This window comes from Lepidochelys olivacea (assembly GCF_965140295.1).
Source record: "Lepidochelys olivacea isolate rLepOli2 genome assembly, chromosome: 7".
Taxonomy (NCBI): domain Eukaryota; kingdom Metazoa; phylum Chordata; order Testudines; family Cheloniidae; genus Lepidochelys; species Lepidochelys olivacea.
Genome location: NC_140417.1, coordinates 18974367 through 18992620, shown reverse-complemented (window position 1 = coordinate 18992620; position 18254 = coordinate 18974367). Strand labels below are relative to the sequence as shown.

At 40.4% G+C, this 18254-nt stretch overlaps 1 protein-coding gene and 1 long non-coding RNA gene across 2 annotated transcripts in view; one reads left to right on the top strand and one right to left on the bottom strand.

Moving 5' to 3' along the window:
• Positions 1-114: 114 nt before the first annotated feature.
• LOC311524239 lies at positions 115-16331 on the top strand. Its single transcript, XR_014712507.1, has 3 exons — positions 115-566; positions 10899-11028; positions 15780-16331. It is a non-coding gene; the product is annotated as an uncharacterized lncRNA (long non-coding RNA).
• Positions 1847-18254, bottom strand: part of IRAK2 (interleukin 1 receptor associated kinase 2) — a 33386-nt gene continuing 16978 nt past the window's right edge. Inside the window, exons 5-13 of the mRNA XM_084635133.1 lie at positions 15359-15553; positions 14894-14958; positions 14115-14229; positions 13015-13124; positions 10768-10963; positions 9290-9352; positions 7033-7233; positions 6374-6887; positions 1847-5952 (exon numbers count right to left, since the gene is read on the bottom strand). Coding sequence (XP_084491259.1) covers positions 5828-5952; positions 6374-6887; positions 7033-7233; positions 9290-9352; positions 10768-10963; positions 13015-13124; positions 14115-14229; positions 14894-14958; positions 15359-15553 — 1584 coding nt within the window. The 3' untranslated portion in view covers positions 1847-5827. The remainder of the gene's footprint in view (positions 5953-6373; positions 6888-7032; positions 7234-9289; positions 9353-10767; positions 10964-13014; positions 13125-14114; positions 14230-14893; positions 14959-15358; positions 15554-18254) is intronic.

Sequence of the window (18254 nt, the reverse complement as noted above, 5' to 3'; positions counted from 1 at the left end):
TCTTACCGGCTGGCCCCGCCCCTCCGCTCGCGGCCGCTCAGGCTGGGTCGGCGCGGGAGAGCAGGTGGCGGGCCCTGGGCCCTCGCGGGGCGCTGTCACGTGACCTGCGCCGCAGCAGGGACGGGAGCCTGCGGCGGGCTGCGTGCGCGTGCGGCAGGTTGAAGCCCGCTGCTCTTTCCCCCGGGGCCTGCCCTGCCCTGCGCGATCGAGGGGTGTGCCTCAAAAAAAGGGGTGGGGGGCCGTCCCCTGCCCGGCACTGGACCCCTCCTACTCGCAGTCACGCAGAGCGAGCGTGGCTCAGAACGTTCCCAGGGAGAGGGGGGGGGGTTGCAAGAGCCTCTGGGGGCTTTGTGCAATTTCCTGTTGAATTATAAACAAACGTGTGGCTTTTAAACAATGTTCAGTGGGAATGGAGCTCCTAGGTTATGTAGGCTGAGGCTCAGGGACAAAAGCTATGGGAAAAGCACTGCACAGCTGGGGCAGAGGCCGCCTTTCGGAATTGCTCCCTGGCTTGGCTGTCTCCCGCTTCGTGCTTTGGAGCAACACGTTATCCTGGATACGTACAGGTGAGAGGATACTTACAGGCTTGAGCCCTATGGTGTGACTTTGTGGAATTATATAAAGTTTCTGGGGTCAGGTTTTGGAGATGTGGTTTTGTGAGTACGGTAGTGATAAACTAATTCTTGGTTTCAGAGTAACAGCTGTGTTAGTCTGTATTCGCAAAAAGAAAAGGAGGACTTGTGGCACCTTAGAGACTAACCAATTTATTAGAGCATAAGCTTTCGTGAGCTACAGCTCACTTCCTCAGATGTGGAAGTGAGCTGTAGCTCACGAAAGCTTATGCTCTAATAAATTGGTTAAACTAATTCTTGGTGATTTAATACCTTATTACAAAATAATACAGGCAAAGCAAAATATACTGTGTCACTAAGAAAATACCTGATCTTCTCAGAAGCTGCACAAATGTTTTTATACTCACCCAACCATCCGCTTGTGTCAGAATGATGTACAGTATAGCATACACAATAAGTGATATTTTCAGCACAGGGGCTACAGCTTTTACAACCTTTGCAAATTCTTTATAATTTGTTTGCTCGGCCAGTCCATCATTCCATTACCTCTTCTTCTTGCTCTCACTGTTATCTTTTTTTCTCCATTCTGTCCATTACACGCACTGTCACACCTTTTTTGGTTTTGAGCAAAATTTTTCATTGCCAGCTACATCTGACGAGGTTCTCCCACCAGCTGTGTGTAGGGGTGAATGGGTGGGGAGCAGTATATAAAAAACACTGAATTCCATAAAGTTTATCAAAGAATGGCAGAATTGAGAAGCAATGTATCATTTGCTGCCAATATTTTCCCCTTTAAAGATACTGTAGTTATTTTCTCTCCTTAAAAATGCACTATAAGGATAGATCTTGAAATCCTTAAGCAGGCAAAATTCCTTTTGACTTCAGTAGGAATTTCACATGTGTACTCTCTGCAGTACCATGTCCTAAATGTTTAGTTTGCTAATAGCCATCAATAGATTATTTTGTTTAATAATGGTTGACATATTTCAACTTCATTTCTGTGTTTTCTCACTTTAGGGTAAGGCCTTATAATGTGTTTCAATTTCTTACTTTAGGGAATTTGTTAATAGTTACTAAAATAAATGGTGTTTGTATAATATCTAATGCAAAGTGGAGCCAGGAAAGGATCAATTTGATTCTCAGTAAATGTCAGCTTGTAGAATATCCACCCCTTTCACCACTGCCCAGTAAAAAAAATATAGTTAATTTTATTAGATGCAAGTTTTGTAACACTAAAGTTTCATTTTAAGATACAAAATGTTTGTATACAGAGAGCAGATAAAATAGTCAATGAGACCAGAAAAATGTTAAAACCACCATTAATATCTTTGGAAAGCTGGCCAGTAATACTTTCTTCATAGATTACATATTTAAATGCCCTCCTAGCTTAACCACGGGAAATGCTACTTCAACTGGACATCTACATTTACTTTCAGCTTTATATTATACTGACAAGAGACTGAAATTAGCCTAATATGTCCATGAATTTTTAACTTAATCACCAGTCATTAGCACAGAACAGTGTTTTTCAACCAGGGGTATGTGGCCCCTGGGGTATGCAGAGGTCGTTGAGGGGGTCCATCAATACATCTCTAGGCCTTTTCTAGTTTTACAACAGGCTACATAAAAAGCACTAGTGAAGTCACTACAAACTAAAATTTCATACAGACAAAATGAGAGGGTAAACAATTTTTCAGTAATAGTGTGCTATGACACTTCCTATTTTTATGTCTGATTTTGTAAGCAAGTAGTTTTTAAGTGAGGTGAAACTTGGAGGTATGCAAGACCCCTGAAAGGGGTATAGTAGTCTGGAAAGGTTGAGAACCACTGGCATAGAATGATGCTCAGTCTCTAGTGTTCCATTTCGTTGCACCCTTGCAATGTCCTTAGCTATTCTAAAGAGGCCTTCTAAAGAGGATGGAGTAAGTATTGTTTGCATAGCACCTAGCAAAATGAAATCCTGATCTATGACTGGGGTCCCTAGCTGTTACCACAAAACAAATAATAATTGCACTCTGTACAGGTAGGGATACTTTGAGCTGCTCTCTGAAGACAGGAAGTTGCCAAAAAAGGTGGTTTGGAACAATTTTTGCTGTCCTATACATCTTGTAAAGGCAGGTCTTACAGAAAGGGCTTTCCCCCCCAAGTTGATTCAAAATATATAGATTTTAATAAAATTCTGGTGTACATTACACTAAGCAAGTTACATAGAGAGGCAAACACTGTATACCCCAAGGTATAAAATAATAGGTCATCCAGGTTATATTACTTCAGAACAGTTAGTGAACATCTTAAAACAAACACTCAATTATTTATAAAAAATGTCCACATAATTTATTTTTTTTTGTATTTTTAAACCAGTAATAAATTTAATACCAGAAAACATCTAGAAAATATATTTATGGATATTAGTAATTTGATTAGGCACTTATAGTCAGGAACTTACTATTCAGTTAACTTACTGGTCAGTTACTAGTGTAGGTATCCACCTGAGGACCTGGTATAAGATTGTCACATTGAAGGGATAAGTTAAATTATACTTATTTGCTTCTGGTAGTGCCCACACTGTGCTAGGCACTGTACAAATAGAAGGCGTGGTCCTTGCCCCAAAAAACTTAAGACCTGACACTGCACTGGGTAAAGGGTCTAAATTAGCTGTTACCACTCAAGAAAGAGATCTTGGAATCACTGTGGATAGTTCTCTGAAAACATCCACACAATGTGCAGCAGCAGTCAAAAAAGCAAACAGAATGTTGGGAATCATTAAGAAAGGGACAGATAAGACGGAATATATTGCCTCTATATAAATCCATGGTACATCTTGAATACTGTTTGCAAATGTGGTTGCTCCATCTCAGAAAAGATATACTGAAAAAAGTTCAGAAAAGGGCAACAAAAATGATTAGGGGTATGGAATGGCTTCCATATGAGGAGAGATTAATAAGACAGGGACGTTTCAGCTTGGAAAAGAGATGACTAAGGAGGTAGGACTAAAGATTGAAGTGTATAAAATCATGACTGGCATGGAGAAAGTAAATAAGGAAGTATTATTTACTCCTCCTAACACAAGAACTAAGGGTCACCAAATGAAATTAATAGGCAGCAAGTTGAAAACAAAAGGAAGTATTTTTTCACACAACACAGTCAGTCTATGAAACTTGGCCAGAGGATGTTGTGAAGGCCAAGACTATAACATGGTTCAAAAAAAGAACTAGATAAGTTCATGGAGGATAGGTTCATCAATGGCAATTAGCCAGAATGGGCAGGGATGGTGGCCCTAGCCTCTGTTTGCCAGAAGCTGAGAATGAGCAACAGTGGATGGATCACTTGATGTTCATTCCCTGTGGGGCACCTGGTATTGGCCATTGTTGGAAGACAGGATACTGGGCTAGATGGACCTTTGGTCTCACCCAGTATGGCCACTCTGACTTTCTTAATGTGTGGATGGACTGCTGTGCCTGAACGGACACCCACTGAAATCAGCTACCAATGCAAGAATGAGGCCTTGCACAAGAAAAAGACCAAAGAAAACATACACAACACCCTAGGCAGATGAAAGGTAGTATACTGGGGCAGATCATGCAAGTTGACAGTTGACCTTGCCCCACTTTGGTAAGGCAGTATTTGGACAAAGGCAATATTTGGGTTTTTTAGATATATAGTCTACCACAGTTCCTCCTACCATTGTCAGTTGGCGAGTTACGTGTAGAAGTCTTCATAGAACTAGGTCCTCAGAAGGGACTTGAATGTGAAGGCCTTACTGTACATCTAAGAAAATTTTACCTTTCCATAATTACATACAAGGCCCAATCCTGCATTCCTTGCTTGCTCAAATTGTAATGGGAATGTTCCCCAAGTACATATTAGAGGTTACCCACAGCAGAAAGCTGAGCTATATGGTTCCGAAGGTCCTTTTTTCCTATTATAAAGTTGTATTTCCTTATGCTGGATTAGAGGATTCTGTTACAAGGTAAAAGAAAAAAGGAATAAGAATGGCACTGATGTTCTTGAGGAGGTTTCCTCTTGAAAATAAATAGGAGTAGCATCCATGCGCTCTAGTATAATATTTAGCATTTTTCCTCTTCAAAGTGATCACAAACATTGCGCCTAATTCTGCAGCTCTTGATCAAGTGAGTAGGCACACTGAAATCAGCTACTTCACTAGGACTACTCAAGTAAGTAAAGGCTTCAAGATCCAGCCCTTTAACTAACTAATCTTTAGTTGATTGTTTTAATCATTGCGTCAGGCCCTTTACAAATTCAAACTCAAGTGTTGCATAAAAAATTAAATAGGTTTTAAATTAAAATATTGAATTATATCAAAATCCAAAATATACATTTACAACCAAAGCTACCGTATGAAACAAGTAATCACATGAATAGCACTTAACTAACGTTTGTAAAATACTATAAAACTCTCAAAACAGCCTAGTGAGGTATTAATTTTCTAATCTGCAAAATAGGGTTAAGGCACAGAGAGATTAAAATGACTTTCTCAAGGCTACAAAGGCAGTCAGTGTACACAATCTCAGTGTAGCTTTTTGATACTACATGTTCATATGTACAGTTCCAGAGCATACCATCAGTGACATCTAAAATTGTCCAAACATTTGTTTTCAATGCAACTGGAAATGGAATCATATGGAATTCAGAGAACTTTCCTTAAAAAACAAAACACCCACCACATCATCTAGGATATGGAGTGCAATCAAGAACGTGGAATAAGATTATATGAAACTAGGTACCTTTTTAGTTACTTGGTTTTGAAAAAATGAAAAGTTCATTGATCACCCTGTGTATGCTAGATGCAATGGATATTACAGTGTACTGCCAACTAGTATGTAATGAATGCCTGCTGTATAGTGTGCAGGATCCTAATTTTTCATAAAAGAAATATATTGTACACAAATGCTTTGTGAAGTGCAGTGCAAAACAGAACTTGCCCTAAGCTAATTCAAGCAATTGTCTCAGTTTGCCAGTGTTAATTTTTTTCAGCATAGTAAGGCAAGGAGAAAGAGGTCAATGCTAATTTTTCTGATCATAAAAGTTGCATTCTGCTTTAATCTACACTGTAGCAGACGTTCTCTTGGAATCACCTGAGATGTGGCTATTCTTTTTCTCCAAAGAGAGTTAACATGTCTGTTGAAAACATCCTACTTAAGCGTACATGAAGTGTGTGGTTTAGCTTTTACCATCTTGCTACCGGAAAAAGATGCCCAATTTCTTCTTCCAAGATGGCATTCCTGATAATTCAGTCATATTTGAGACTCAAAGAGTTCAGAGCTGTTTAGCTTTTCTTCTTCATATAGTAAAATATTTTCCATAAGCTTCTTTTTTTTATCATTGATCTTTATTTCCCAGGAGATTTCTTTGGCTAATCCTGCGGGGGGGAAAAAAGGCCCAAATATTTAGCAAAAATCCATCTGTGGCTAACGCACTGATATTATATATAATTTGGGAGAGGGGAAACCATTCTAAATCGCTTAAATTTGACTTCTAAACAAGAAATTAAATTGAAAAACTAGATTTTAATTGCCTCTATAAATTAACTGGTAACATAATAACCAAGGAGACATAATATGCTGAAATGTATAAAAGGAAGTTTTTTCAAAGACTGCAGGAGTGATCTATCAGTCTCTTTAGGCAGTTATATTTTGCCTATCACCATAGTAGCTGAGCACCTTATATAAATATTGTGGTCATGGTAACACAATTGGAGACATTGTGTCATGATAATTTAATGGTTACATATTGAATGATCTGAACTCAGCCTTTCACTCCCAAAAAATACTTAGATTTACCTTGTGAAGAACATGAAGGGTCAAGGATTGCATTGGTTGAAGAAACCATTCTTTTTGCAGGAAATACCATTTCCAACGTGTTTTTATTTTCATTGGATGCCACATTTCTTTCTTGGAAGCCACCAGTACATATTTCATCATTTCTCCCGGAATATGAGGATGTGGCATTTTCTGGATCAGTACAGCCACGGCTAGGTGGGCCATATGCAGAACCCTCCACAGGATCCCAAACAAAACTACTTGATTCATCCGATTCACAAGGGACCTGTGACATCTGTCCATTGTACATTTCAGGTGGCATGACTCTTAGTAAAGATGGGGATGAATTTGCACACTTCAGGGACCTTGCTGTTGCACTGTCCTCATTGCTATCACCTGAAGAACCATAATTGTAACTAGCTGTCTCATCATCTGTTTCTTCTGGGGTATTAATGGAGAATCCAGAAAAAGTGCTGCCTTCAAGAATGCTGTGATCTCTTATTTTATGTTCAGCCATTTCCATCATTTCATGCACCTGTTCAGAGCAACAACATCTGGTAAGCAGTTAGTCAGTGCCCACATCCTTCTCCTTGGTGGACATTAAAAAAATAATGAAATCACATTTGGTTGCTTTGGCTTAGACCTTGGTATGTAAGACTAGTAGGGCATACAACACTTACCTCTGCTATGTCAAGATTCTTTTTCCGCAGACAAAGGCAGATAGCAGTGGCAAAGTGAACAGCAATTTCTGATGGCAAGTGTCCCACCTTCCTGTCTAGATATTTGCAGCATATTTCCTTGGCAGCAAGATTTTCAAAGGTTTTGTGCTTGGAGCATGAACTTTCTCTTGCTGCTTGAATTTCATCGGCAATTGCATCTTTCTGTTCAAGAGGAAGAGATACACTGGTTAAGAGGAAAATGATTTGTCAAAGAAAATTATTCATTCCTATCCAACCCTTTAAGAACTTAAGACACGCCCCGAGTACTTGCTATACCCTGTGTAATGTGCTGGCTAGTGTACGCATACTAGTGCCTCCTAGTGACTGACTTACAAAAGATAAAAGCCCAAGGAAATTCTCCTTTAGCTCAAATGGTAGAAATCTGTGTTTTAACAGCAGAGTCTGATACTCTGTGCTTCATAAGGTCTGTAGGCATGCACACAATGCTTCATTACACCAGGCTCCAGCAGTTCCAGGCAGGCCTCTCAATATTATCAGGCCAGTGATAAAAAAAAAAAGGCTGCTGTACATTGCATTGATAAGTGTGTTAATTACCTTTTCTAAACATCTATCAACAAAATCAGAAACCTCTTGTCTCTGCTAATGAACTTATCACTGAGACTTGTCATCTTCTTCACTTTTGGTATCCATTAGAAAGTTGCTGAAGCATTTAGCAAGGAATGAATGACAAGGCGAGGGTTCACTTCCTTCCCCTCTTACTCAATGTTTCAGGGGCATGACAGCACAAAAGGAAAGTACCACTTGTGCAAGGGAATAAACAGGGTCTGGTTTTATTCACACAAAAAGGAGCATTCATTTTGTCACAATTAGGTGAACTGACCCAAATTTATTTTGAGTTTGTTAAAGTAATTTCCACAGCTCCAAGTACACATTCAGTGATGTGTCTGTGTACAAAATACTGATGAGTACACCTAGCCATAAATACAGCACATTAGTCCATTATGATTCACCTTCTACTTACGTTTCACTATTCAATGCAGACCTTCCTGATTCAAGAACATGAATAGTTACAATTTCAAAACAGAGCTGCTCTCTCTAAACATGTGGGTATCTAAACGCTAGTGACGTTGCAGCAGCTCATACACAATCAGGAGCAATATTAAAACTGGAGCATTCATTCTGCTCTCATTGACGTGAGCTAGAGTTTTGCCACTGGACTTCAACAGAACCAAGGTTTGGCTTCTACGCAGCAGCTCTTTAGGAGTTATAAATTTGCCAGTATTACTCCTGTGGGAATTCTGCGCTAAAAAAATTAAAAATTCTCCCCAGAGTATTTTAAAATTCTGCATATTTTTTCAAAACAACACAATATAACCACTCTGGTCTCAATTATTTTGGTAATTTATTTCAAAATACCTGTCTACACGTATGTCAACAATACACACAACAACAAAAAAGATTCCCCTGGAGTACAGAGTTAAAGAAACCCCTCTGACAACCCAGTTCCAGTTGTGGGGTGCTGGAGGGGGCTGTATGGGGCCCCAGAGCCCAGACACCCACACACCCCTCCCCCAGAGCCCAGCCATGGGGCTACCCCAGAGCCCAGACACCTGCACTCCTCTCCGCCCACAGCCCAGCCATGGGGCACCCCCCCAGCCCAGACACCAACACTTCCCTCCTCCCAGAGCCCAGCCACCAGCACTCCCCTTCTCCCAGACCCTAACTTTAGGGCACCCCGAGAGCCCAGACAACTGCACCCCATCCCCAAAGAGCCCAGCTGTGGGGCAGCCCCCAGCCCAGGTACCTGGACTCCCTGAGCCTTTGCACCCCTCCCCCTCCAGCTTCTTTACTGTCCTGCCAGGGGACATGGTGTGGTGCAGCCCTGCCCTTCCTCACCCTTTCCCAGAGCTGGGTCTCCTAGGGTCTCTCCCATCCCCGGGAGAATGAGATCAAGCTGGGTACCCAAAGCATGCAGGGCCTCCATTCCTGCCAGACTGGGTGCTTTGCTCACTGTGAGCTGGGCTCTGCAGAGTCCATTGGCCCCTAGTGGTGGCCAGAAGCTCTGAAGCCCCAATTCTGTGGGAGAAGCATGGAATTCTGCACAAATTCTGCACTGTGCAGTGATGCAGAATTCCCCCTGGAGTACAGTATGCAACAAACTCTGTATTTAGTTTTGCACTCAAACTAATTTCATTACAGTAGCACTGTTTGCAAGGGTTACACCAGGCAGGTGTCATTTATTTTGCTTTTCTCTTACCAGATAAATAGGGGTTCTTCCTTCATCCATTGCCTTAGTGCCTGTCAGCATCTCTGCTAAAACCTAGAGAACATTTTTATAGGTAAGACAATTTATTTAGATGGCTTCTTCTAAAAAACTGGACATTGTAACTAAAGGAATATTTACCTGTTAGCTTAAAATGCTCTATTTTTCCTACATTCTTAGAGAAGATGGGCACAAACCAGCACTCCAGATCTGAACAACCTTTGAGAGAGAGTTTGGAACCTGGTTCAGATCCAAATCCATATTTTGTGGCCTGGGCCTCTCTTTATATATTACACTGTAGGGGCAGTAGATGGTCATTCTGTTCTATAGTGTTCACTGAACAGATGTAACAATACTCTATACAGAAATGAAAATTTAAAGTACAACTAGAATTTTAAAAAAATGATATTGTAGGCCATCATATTTATTCTCTCTCAGTGGCTTCTATACCACGTTTGCTTAGTTTTCAAACCGAAAGATAATTTTTCCAAAGTCCAATAGTGCAAATTGAACAAGGGAACTGAGATCCAAGCTATGGTCTTTCTGCTTCTTCCACTAAAACCAATAATAAAGATTTTGCAGCTAGAATGTAGTGATAATTTTGCAGTTTTTGCACAAAGCAGAGTATAATCCAGCTCACTCTAACCCACACTGTATTGGATTTGGAGGATGAACAGGGTTAAAAACATGTTTGCAACATTCAGTGAAGTCAGCACATGACTTGAACACAGACAAACCTGGCATCTTTACTGAATAAGGTGGTAACATGTTCACATATCCGTTTTTCTGACTATGAGCACCCGACAATACTATATAGTACTGAATTGATCATAACCACACTTTTGAGATTATAGGTCATAGTCTGACCTTGTGTGGATGGCTCTCTAACAAGATAGAAGGCATTAGCTAAACCTATATTCATCATGGATAAATTCAACACAATTTCCTCCTCTCCTTTCATGTGTTGATATGAAGGAGTATCAATTGGTTTCTTGGGAGACAAAGCAGGAAGAATACCTTTGGGAAGATCAGGGATCCAGACCCAGGATCACAGGACTTGGATACACCACAAGCTGGGAAGTTTTTTCTGATGTTAACTTCCTTTTGTTCCTATTTATAAACACTAAACTCTGCAGAAAAGATCTTGTAGACTGCAACTATGTTTTTCTCTACTAACCATTCCATCGAATTATGTGATCTAAATGAGAGTCGCATGTATGCGTTTCAGGGAAGAATTTGGCTCTCTTTCATTGGTTATTATTGAATGGATATTAAATCTCCAGCTGATCTGAGTGTCTTATGTTTGAAAAACTTTATATATATATATATATCTATCTATATATATATCTATATATCTATATATATATATATATGAGAAAAAAACCCTATGTGCACAGAATATAACCAGGTATCTGCAAACTGTAATAGCAAAGGTTAATATTTAAAAAAAAAAAAAAAAGAAGACAACTTACTATTCCACAACCAAAGATGTCAATTTTTTGTGTTAGCTGTCCATGCCTGACAAAATCTTCTGGCAGGTAAGTGAGGGAAGCTTGTAAAACTTTGGTTTTCATCACAGCATAGTCTGATTTTTTTTCCACAGAATACAGTCGGAGACCGGAATGTCCAAGTTTTGGTGTGAAGTTTTCATCCAGCAAAACATTGGAGCTGCATAAAGTAAGACAAATACCAATAGTGATCAATCCATTCACACCGGAATGTAGAGTCTTATGGTAAGATGTGATTTTAGAAAGTACATTTAAGGGCTTCTTTATGCAAATTCTCTTTTAGAGATTCCAGTCTTGTATGTTGAAAAGGGATAGTGAACAGAGATATAAATCATAAACCAGAATGTTGTTTTTTTTAAACAAAAATAAAGTCAGACAGTAGCAGTGTTTTCCTCCCATTTAATCTAATTCTACATTGTTTTGTTGTATACATTTTATTGTTTGTTAGCAAATATATAGGGTCATCTTCATTCCTGGTCTAAGTTCCTCGAAAACCATGGATCATCAGGGATTAATTTGGCCCATTTGATTTTGAGTTAAACAGTTTTATGGACTATAGGGAACTCCTCTGTTGAAGAGACCTGAAATAGTTTGTTTTTTTCCCCCATTCTCTGGAAAGATCACAGTGTGTCAGGCAAATCCCGAGTTCTTTTCTCCGCATTTACTCAGTCCTTACTCAGTCCAAATTCTGTGACCACAATGGACTCCAAATGACCTCAAAATGAGTTTTGCCTCATCAGAACTGAGTAAGGAACTCAGGACATGGCCCCATGATAAAACAAAGCAAAGAGACCAGATAAATTCTGTAATTTAAAACCTTTCTACCATCACAAAGAACAGGAGCACTCTGCTTTCCAGCTGCATGGGGATACAAAAAACATTGCCTGACAAAACTGGAAATACGTTTTTTCTGATGATTACCGAAAAAGCATATATTAGTCACAGGTTATACCATGAAAGGCCACATGCTGTAGGGCACAAGCAAATGGACATTTTGCCCTAACAGATTAATAGATTCTAAGGCCAGAAGGGACCATTGTGATCGAGCCTGACCTACTTGATAACACAGGCTGATGGACTTCCCTGAATTAATTCCTGTTTGTACTAAAGAATATCTTTTAGAAAAACATCCAATCTTAATTCAAAGATTGCCTGTGATGAGGATCAACACAACCCTTGGTAAGAATTTCCAGTTAATAACCCTCACTGTTAAAAACGTGCACTCTGTTTCCAGTCTGAAATGTGTCTAGCTTCAAGCCTTTGAATCTTATTATATATCTTTGTCTGCTAGGTTGAAGAGCCCATTATCAAATTTCTGTCCCCTCAGCAGGTACTTATAAACTGATCAAGTCACCCCTTAGGTCTTTTTCACCTGGAAGTATACGATTCCATTAACACCAGTGGGAGAAAAACACTGGAGAGTGGAGTTAAATAGATGGTTGAGCACAATGAAGAGTTTATGGTAGTCTGAGGAAAAATCAGCTGTCCTTGAACTTGCATTCCTAAACCCTGATCAAACTTGGAAACCCAAAGGTTAAAAAGAATTAACAGAATGTATATTTTAAGACAGAGCTGTAAACATTATTTTGTATAAGAGTAAGGCTGGGTCTATGCACAAATTTAATACTAATTTAAGTATGTCTGATAGGAGTAAGATTTTTTTTTTTAAATCAAAATAACCAAATCAGTATAACCCTTGTGTGGTTACAGTTACAACAGTAAAAGAGTGCCTTATACTGATACGACTTATTCCCCTTCCCATATGGGAGTAGCTGTACCAGTATAAACACCTTTATAGTGATATAACTGCATACACACCAGAGGGGTGCACTGTGGTACCACTTCAACTCTATAGATATAGTTGAGGTGGTGCAACTTTCATGTACAGAACAACTCTAAGACATTTTCAGGGAACAAACAACTCTCCAATACTGGAATAGTATGGGGAATATTTGAAATTTTACCTATGGGGAAAAGTGGAAGGGAATGGCGGAAAACACTTCAGAAGAATATACTTTTGCCACACTAAAAAGAGAGGTAAAGGAAATGTGGAGGAGAGACATCAAAAAGAGCAAGAGAACAGGAAGCAGATGTGTATGGGGAACGATCATATGCAGACTTGAAGACTTTCAGCGATTTCTGTTTTTTGAAATTCTGGAAACAGTTGAATGACAGGGAGTTGCAGATATGTCGATAAGCTAGCAACCCTACCTCTTGACATTCCCATGCAGAATCCCAAAGTTATGGAGATACTGAATGGCTCGGATAAGTCCTATAGAAATTGTGATGCGTTTCTCCCAGGTTAATGGCATAGAACCAACCTGGAACAAAAGTAGGAAGAGAGTTGGTGTGTTTTTCTTTTTATGGAAAGAAGCACAAAACAATGTTAGTTTTACAAGCAAGAGACTTTCTCCTTCCCTCACGGCAAGCATTGGCGAAACACTCACTAACCTAACTGGAAGCAAGATGAGGTAAACGAATCTCATGCTTCAGGGTAGAAACCAATTATGCCGGGGTCAGGAAGGAATCCTCCCACCCTCCACATACAGCACTGCACACTCGGCGTGTTGCATTACATGACGATGGTACGGATGAGGCAGAGATCACTTTCCTCTGGAACACAAGGTATTGCCCACTGCTGGAGGCAGGACAGTCATCTAATCTGGTTCAGTAAATCCTATGTTCCTATTTAAGAATTCACAAGTGTCCTTTCCATTGTCCTGTTAGTTCCCCTGCACAGTGCTCGAACAATGAATTTGAGCATCTCATAAGCTGTTCCCCCTAAAACAGTTGACTTCATACTATATTTCAACACACGACTCTGACAACCAAACACTGTAGTTGATTTTTCAGCAACATATTGCCAAATCTAATGCATATAGTGTTGTATAGCTGCATATTTTACAGTTTCCTTTTTCTGAAGACAGAAGCTGCATGGCAGAAACTCTCAGTACAGGTGACCTGCCTTGTAGCAGAAAACGGATTTATTTGTACATAAAAAGACTTGCAGCCTTTCCAATACTTGTGATTGATGTATGTTCATGCTCCTTTTTTCTGTTGCTAATGATTCACATGGTGGGGGAGGAAAGGAAAGAAGAGAAGCTACCCTTCCTGTGGGAAAGGTAAAGAAGAGATTCTCTCCCCCCCGAGTACTGGCAAGGATGTGTTGAATTCTCCTAGAAAACATGAATATAGATCTTGCCCAAATTGCAGGAATATTACATAAAACTCAAAGAACATAGTAAAATTTTTCAAAGAGATACAAATGCTTTTCATACAGTACTTCGATAGGACCCAAATCCTCTGCTTACTTGACACTGTAGTCTGTTTTCAAGCGATCCATTTTCCATGTAGGGGTATATAAGACAGTGATATCCACTTTCTAGTGAGAAACCCACTAGTTGTAAAATGTTAATGTGACAACACCTGAAGCCAAATATCAACAAATATTAGCAAGTAAAATGAGAACAAACAGAAAATTTAAAATTCCAGTGCTGGACCAAACTGACAACATATAGACTAGACTGTGTACTGACTCCTGTCCCTGGGAGCACAACAGCACAGCAGAATCACAACTGTTGCACATTGCTGAGTATGAGGAGTGCACAAGGCTCACACTGCAGCAGAGAGGAAGTGGGGCTATAGTGCCATCCACTTCCACACTAATTAGAGGGGGACGCTCAGCTGCAGAAAGGAGCTGCCCTGGACCTGCTTAAAGAATAGCACTGTGGCTCCACTCCCCCAGCAAGTAGGTGAACTTTGGAAGCAATGGAGACATGCTGCTTCCCAGAGCTCCTACTGGGTCAGTACAGATGAGAGTGACCAGATAGCTAGTGTGAAAAATCAGGATGTGGGGAGGGGATGGTAATAGGCACCTATATAAGACAAAGCCCCAAATATCAGGACTGTCCCTATAAAATGGGGACATCTGGTCACCCTGGTATAGATCCACACCATCCTCAATACAGTGCAGTGCCTACAGGGCAAAATTTAGCCCTTAACACAAATCAGATTATTTCTTGTTATTTTGTAAAAGATCTATTAATCCCCAGACAGACGGACCAGAACCAATTTCCAAATAGCTACTTACCGAAAGCAAATCTGTACTTCTGTATGAAAGAATCTTTGTGTTGAATTCTGGCTTGTACATTCCATCTGTGAAAACCACCACAAAAATGCACTAAAATCAACTGTCTGTCATAAGCACTGACTTCATTTAAACTAGAACCAAAACATATTTTATATGTAGAATAGCAAATAAATAACTAAAGACTTTATCCTGCTAACAATTATGCATGCAGGTAACTACTCACATTAGTAGTCCCATTGAAGTCAAAAGGACTACTTATGCGTGTAAAAGGTTTCACATGCATAAAGGTTTGTGGGATCTTGCTTTAAACTAGACATCATTTCCCCTCCTAAAAACACCATAATGCAGCATTTCTGATTACTAGTCTGTGGTGTATTAAATGATAACGGTTAATGTTTAGGAGATGTTAACAAATGATTCCCCTTCAAGCTTAAATGAAGAAAAGGCGGAAGGGTAGGTACTTGCCTCTTTGAGCCTTTTAATGACGTATACTGCATTGTGTCTCTGACCTTTGTAGACCTCAGCAAAAATACCTTCGTTAATTCTGTTCTCCGCACTGAAACCATTGGTAGCATTTATCACTTCCCCCTGGGTCCACAAAAGGCTCCCACTAGGGAGATCAGCAATCATTTCCTGCCGAGGACTGGAAGAACCACAGGGCTAGAAACAACAAAAAAACAAGTTTATTTCCCTGGAACAATGGATTTCTCTCTCTGCTAAGGACTTTAAGGGCCTTTTCAACACAGCCAAGTGATAGGACCCAGTTACACACAGTTGCCCCCAACCTGATTACAACACAGTTCCAAGGCCAGTTAGTAGTGTGGATAGGCTCTGAGAAAACTAGTCCTGTATTTCTAACATAGGCAAAACTCCTTGTGTCTTCTAGGACTCCAGGATGAGAGTCCTATATGGATATCCCCTGAAGTTAGAAAATTCACATCCAGGATTCCTCTCAGCCCTGTCTGTGATGTGTTGACATCCCTACTGAGTTCATTTTCTACTCCACAATTTCTCTTCCATGACAACAAAATAAACACAGGTTGTGTGAAATTGTGACTGCTCTTCTACATGATCAGTCCCTAGGTTTTTCACAGTTCAGTTTTGGTAGTTTTGCTGTTGTGAGAAATTTTGCACAATGGGGGAATTTGCATTGAACAAAGTTGAAAATGTGAATTTTGTTGTACGTACAGACTCTGCTTACAAAAAAGGCTTAGTTTGGATTGAAATGTCACTCATTTTTGGGAGAATTTCACTCCTTTGCCTCAAAAATGGGTCCTCCTTCACTGAAAAATGTCCTATTTCCAAGTGAAACATTCTTAAACTTGTTGTGACTTTTTTGTGAAAGGGCAATTTTAGAGTTCACAAGGAAATGTAAATAAGCTCAGTTTTGGAGTGATTTCAGTTACATTGCTAGAGTTTCACACAGCTATAAAATAAACATTTTAACCATCTACTCTGGCTTGTTCTCAATAAATAGCTCAGTAAGTTTGATTTTTTAAAATGATCTGATGTTTATTTAAAGAATTAATACCATCAGGAGTGACACTAAAGGTATGGCTACACTGCGATAAAAGATCTGTGGGACAGCTGTGGCTGGCCTGGGTCAGCTGATTCGGGCTCGTGGGGCTATAAAATTGCAGCGTAGACACTGGGGCTCAGACTGGAACCTGGGCTCTGGGACCCTCACCACTCAGAGGATCTCCAAGCCAGAATGTTTACACTGCATTTTTATAGCTCCACAGCTCAAGCCCAGTCAACTGCCAGCTGCAGGTCTTCTGTTGCAGTATAGACATACCCAAAAGTCAAGTTACAAGAACCATCAATCCTCATGCTTCAAGGCATAAACTGATCATCAGCTGGATCAAGAAAAAATATTCTCCATGTTACACATTAAATATTGTATTTAGGTGCTTGATAGGAGCTTTACTCCTACTTCTGAAGCATGTAGCACTGACTGCAAAGTTATTTTTTTCCAGTCCAATATCAGTTCTTGTTTGGCAACTCCTGTGTTTTTTACTGAATGAACAGCTCCATTTGATATTATAAGTCACAATACATACAAAGGAAGAAATAGCTTAAATATTAGCGTGCAGCTCCCACATCCCGAGCTTGATAAATCTGTTCAATATACAAAGGTGCAAAACACTAACTTCCCAGCAGGGAGCTTTGGAACCATTGCATTTATTTACAGCCATCTCCTCCTCTGGCTGGAATGCTTGTATCATGTTATATTGGACATCGTCAGTGAGGTTTAGAGGTTTAAAATGTAACCTTCAAAATTTTTAGAATCTAGTAGGAAATATTGATTAAACTTTTTTTTTTTTTTTTTGAGTCCCCAAATCCACCACACTTAGGAACTTTTCTTAAACTTCTAAAAATAAATATCCCCCCCTTATTTCCATGTCTGGTGTGATCACAGCACAGTGCAATGTGAAAAGCACCCTTTACTGCTCTGCATCAGTAACCACATTGGGAATTCTCTCATAATCAGTTGCCATCCAGATTCGTTTCCCATACCTGACTTTGTAATATGCAATGGCATTAATGAGCATAGTTCTTCTCAGTGGTAAACCAACTGAAGTCAGCAGAGTCTGTACAAGTTCTTCAAACAAGAACTTGTGAAATTAGGTACCATGTTTTCAACAGATATACAGTAACTCCTCACTTAAAGTCGTCCCGGTTAACGTTGTTACATTGCTGATCAATTAGGGTACATGCTCATTTAAAGTTGTGCAATGTTCCCTTAGAACGTCATTTGGCAGCTGCCTGCTTTGTCCACTGCTTGCAGGAAGAGCAGCCTGTTGCAGCTAGCTGGTGGAGGCTTGGAACCAGGGTGGACCGGAAGCCCCGCCCATCAGCTCCCCATTCCTTTAAGTTCCCTGTGCAGCAGCCGCCCAGCAGGCTATCAATTGCTGGCAGTTCAGCTGTCCCTCCCCCCACTGCCATGTGCTGCTCCTGCCCTCCAGAGCCTCCTGCTTGCTGTGTGGGGGAAAGGGGGGAGGAAGAGGGAGGCTAATGTCAGGGTGTCCCCCTCCCCTCTACTCCTGCACCCCGCTTACCCCATCTTCTATAGAGCATGAGGGGGGGGCCACGACATCACAGGGCTCAGCACAGCAGGAGCTTCCTGGCAACAGCTGCCATCTCAGCTTGCTGATTAACTTAAAAAGGCAGCGTACTTAAGAGTGGGGTCAGCATACTTAAAGGAGCAATGCGCATCTCTCTCTTACACACAGGGTGTGTGTCTCTGTCTGCCATGCTGTCTCTCCTTGCTCCATTCGTGCTGCCTTAATAGAGTGTGAGGCCACATTAACAACGAGTTAACCCTTGAGGGCTCAGCCAAATGCTAATTCATTTAGCAGTA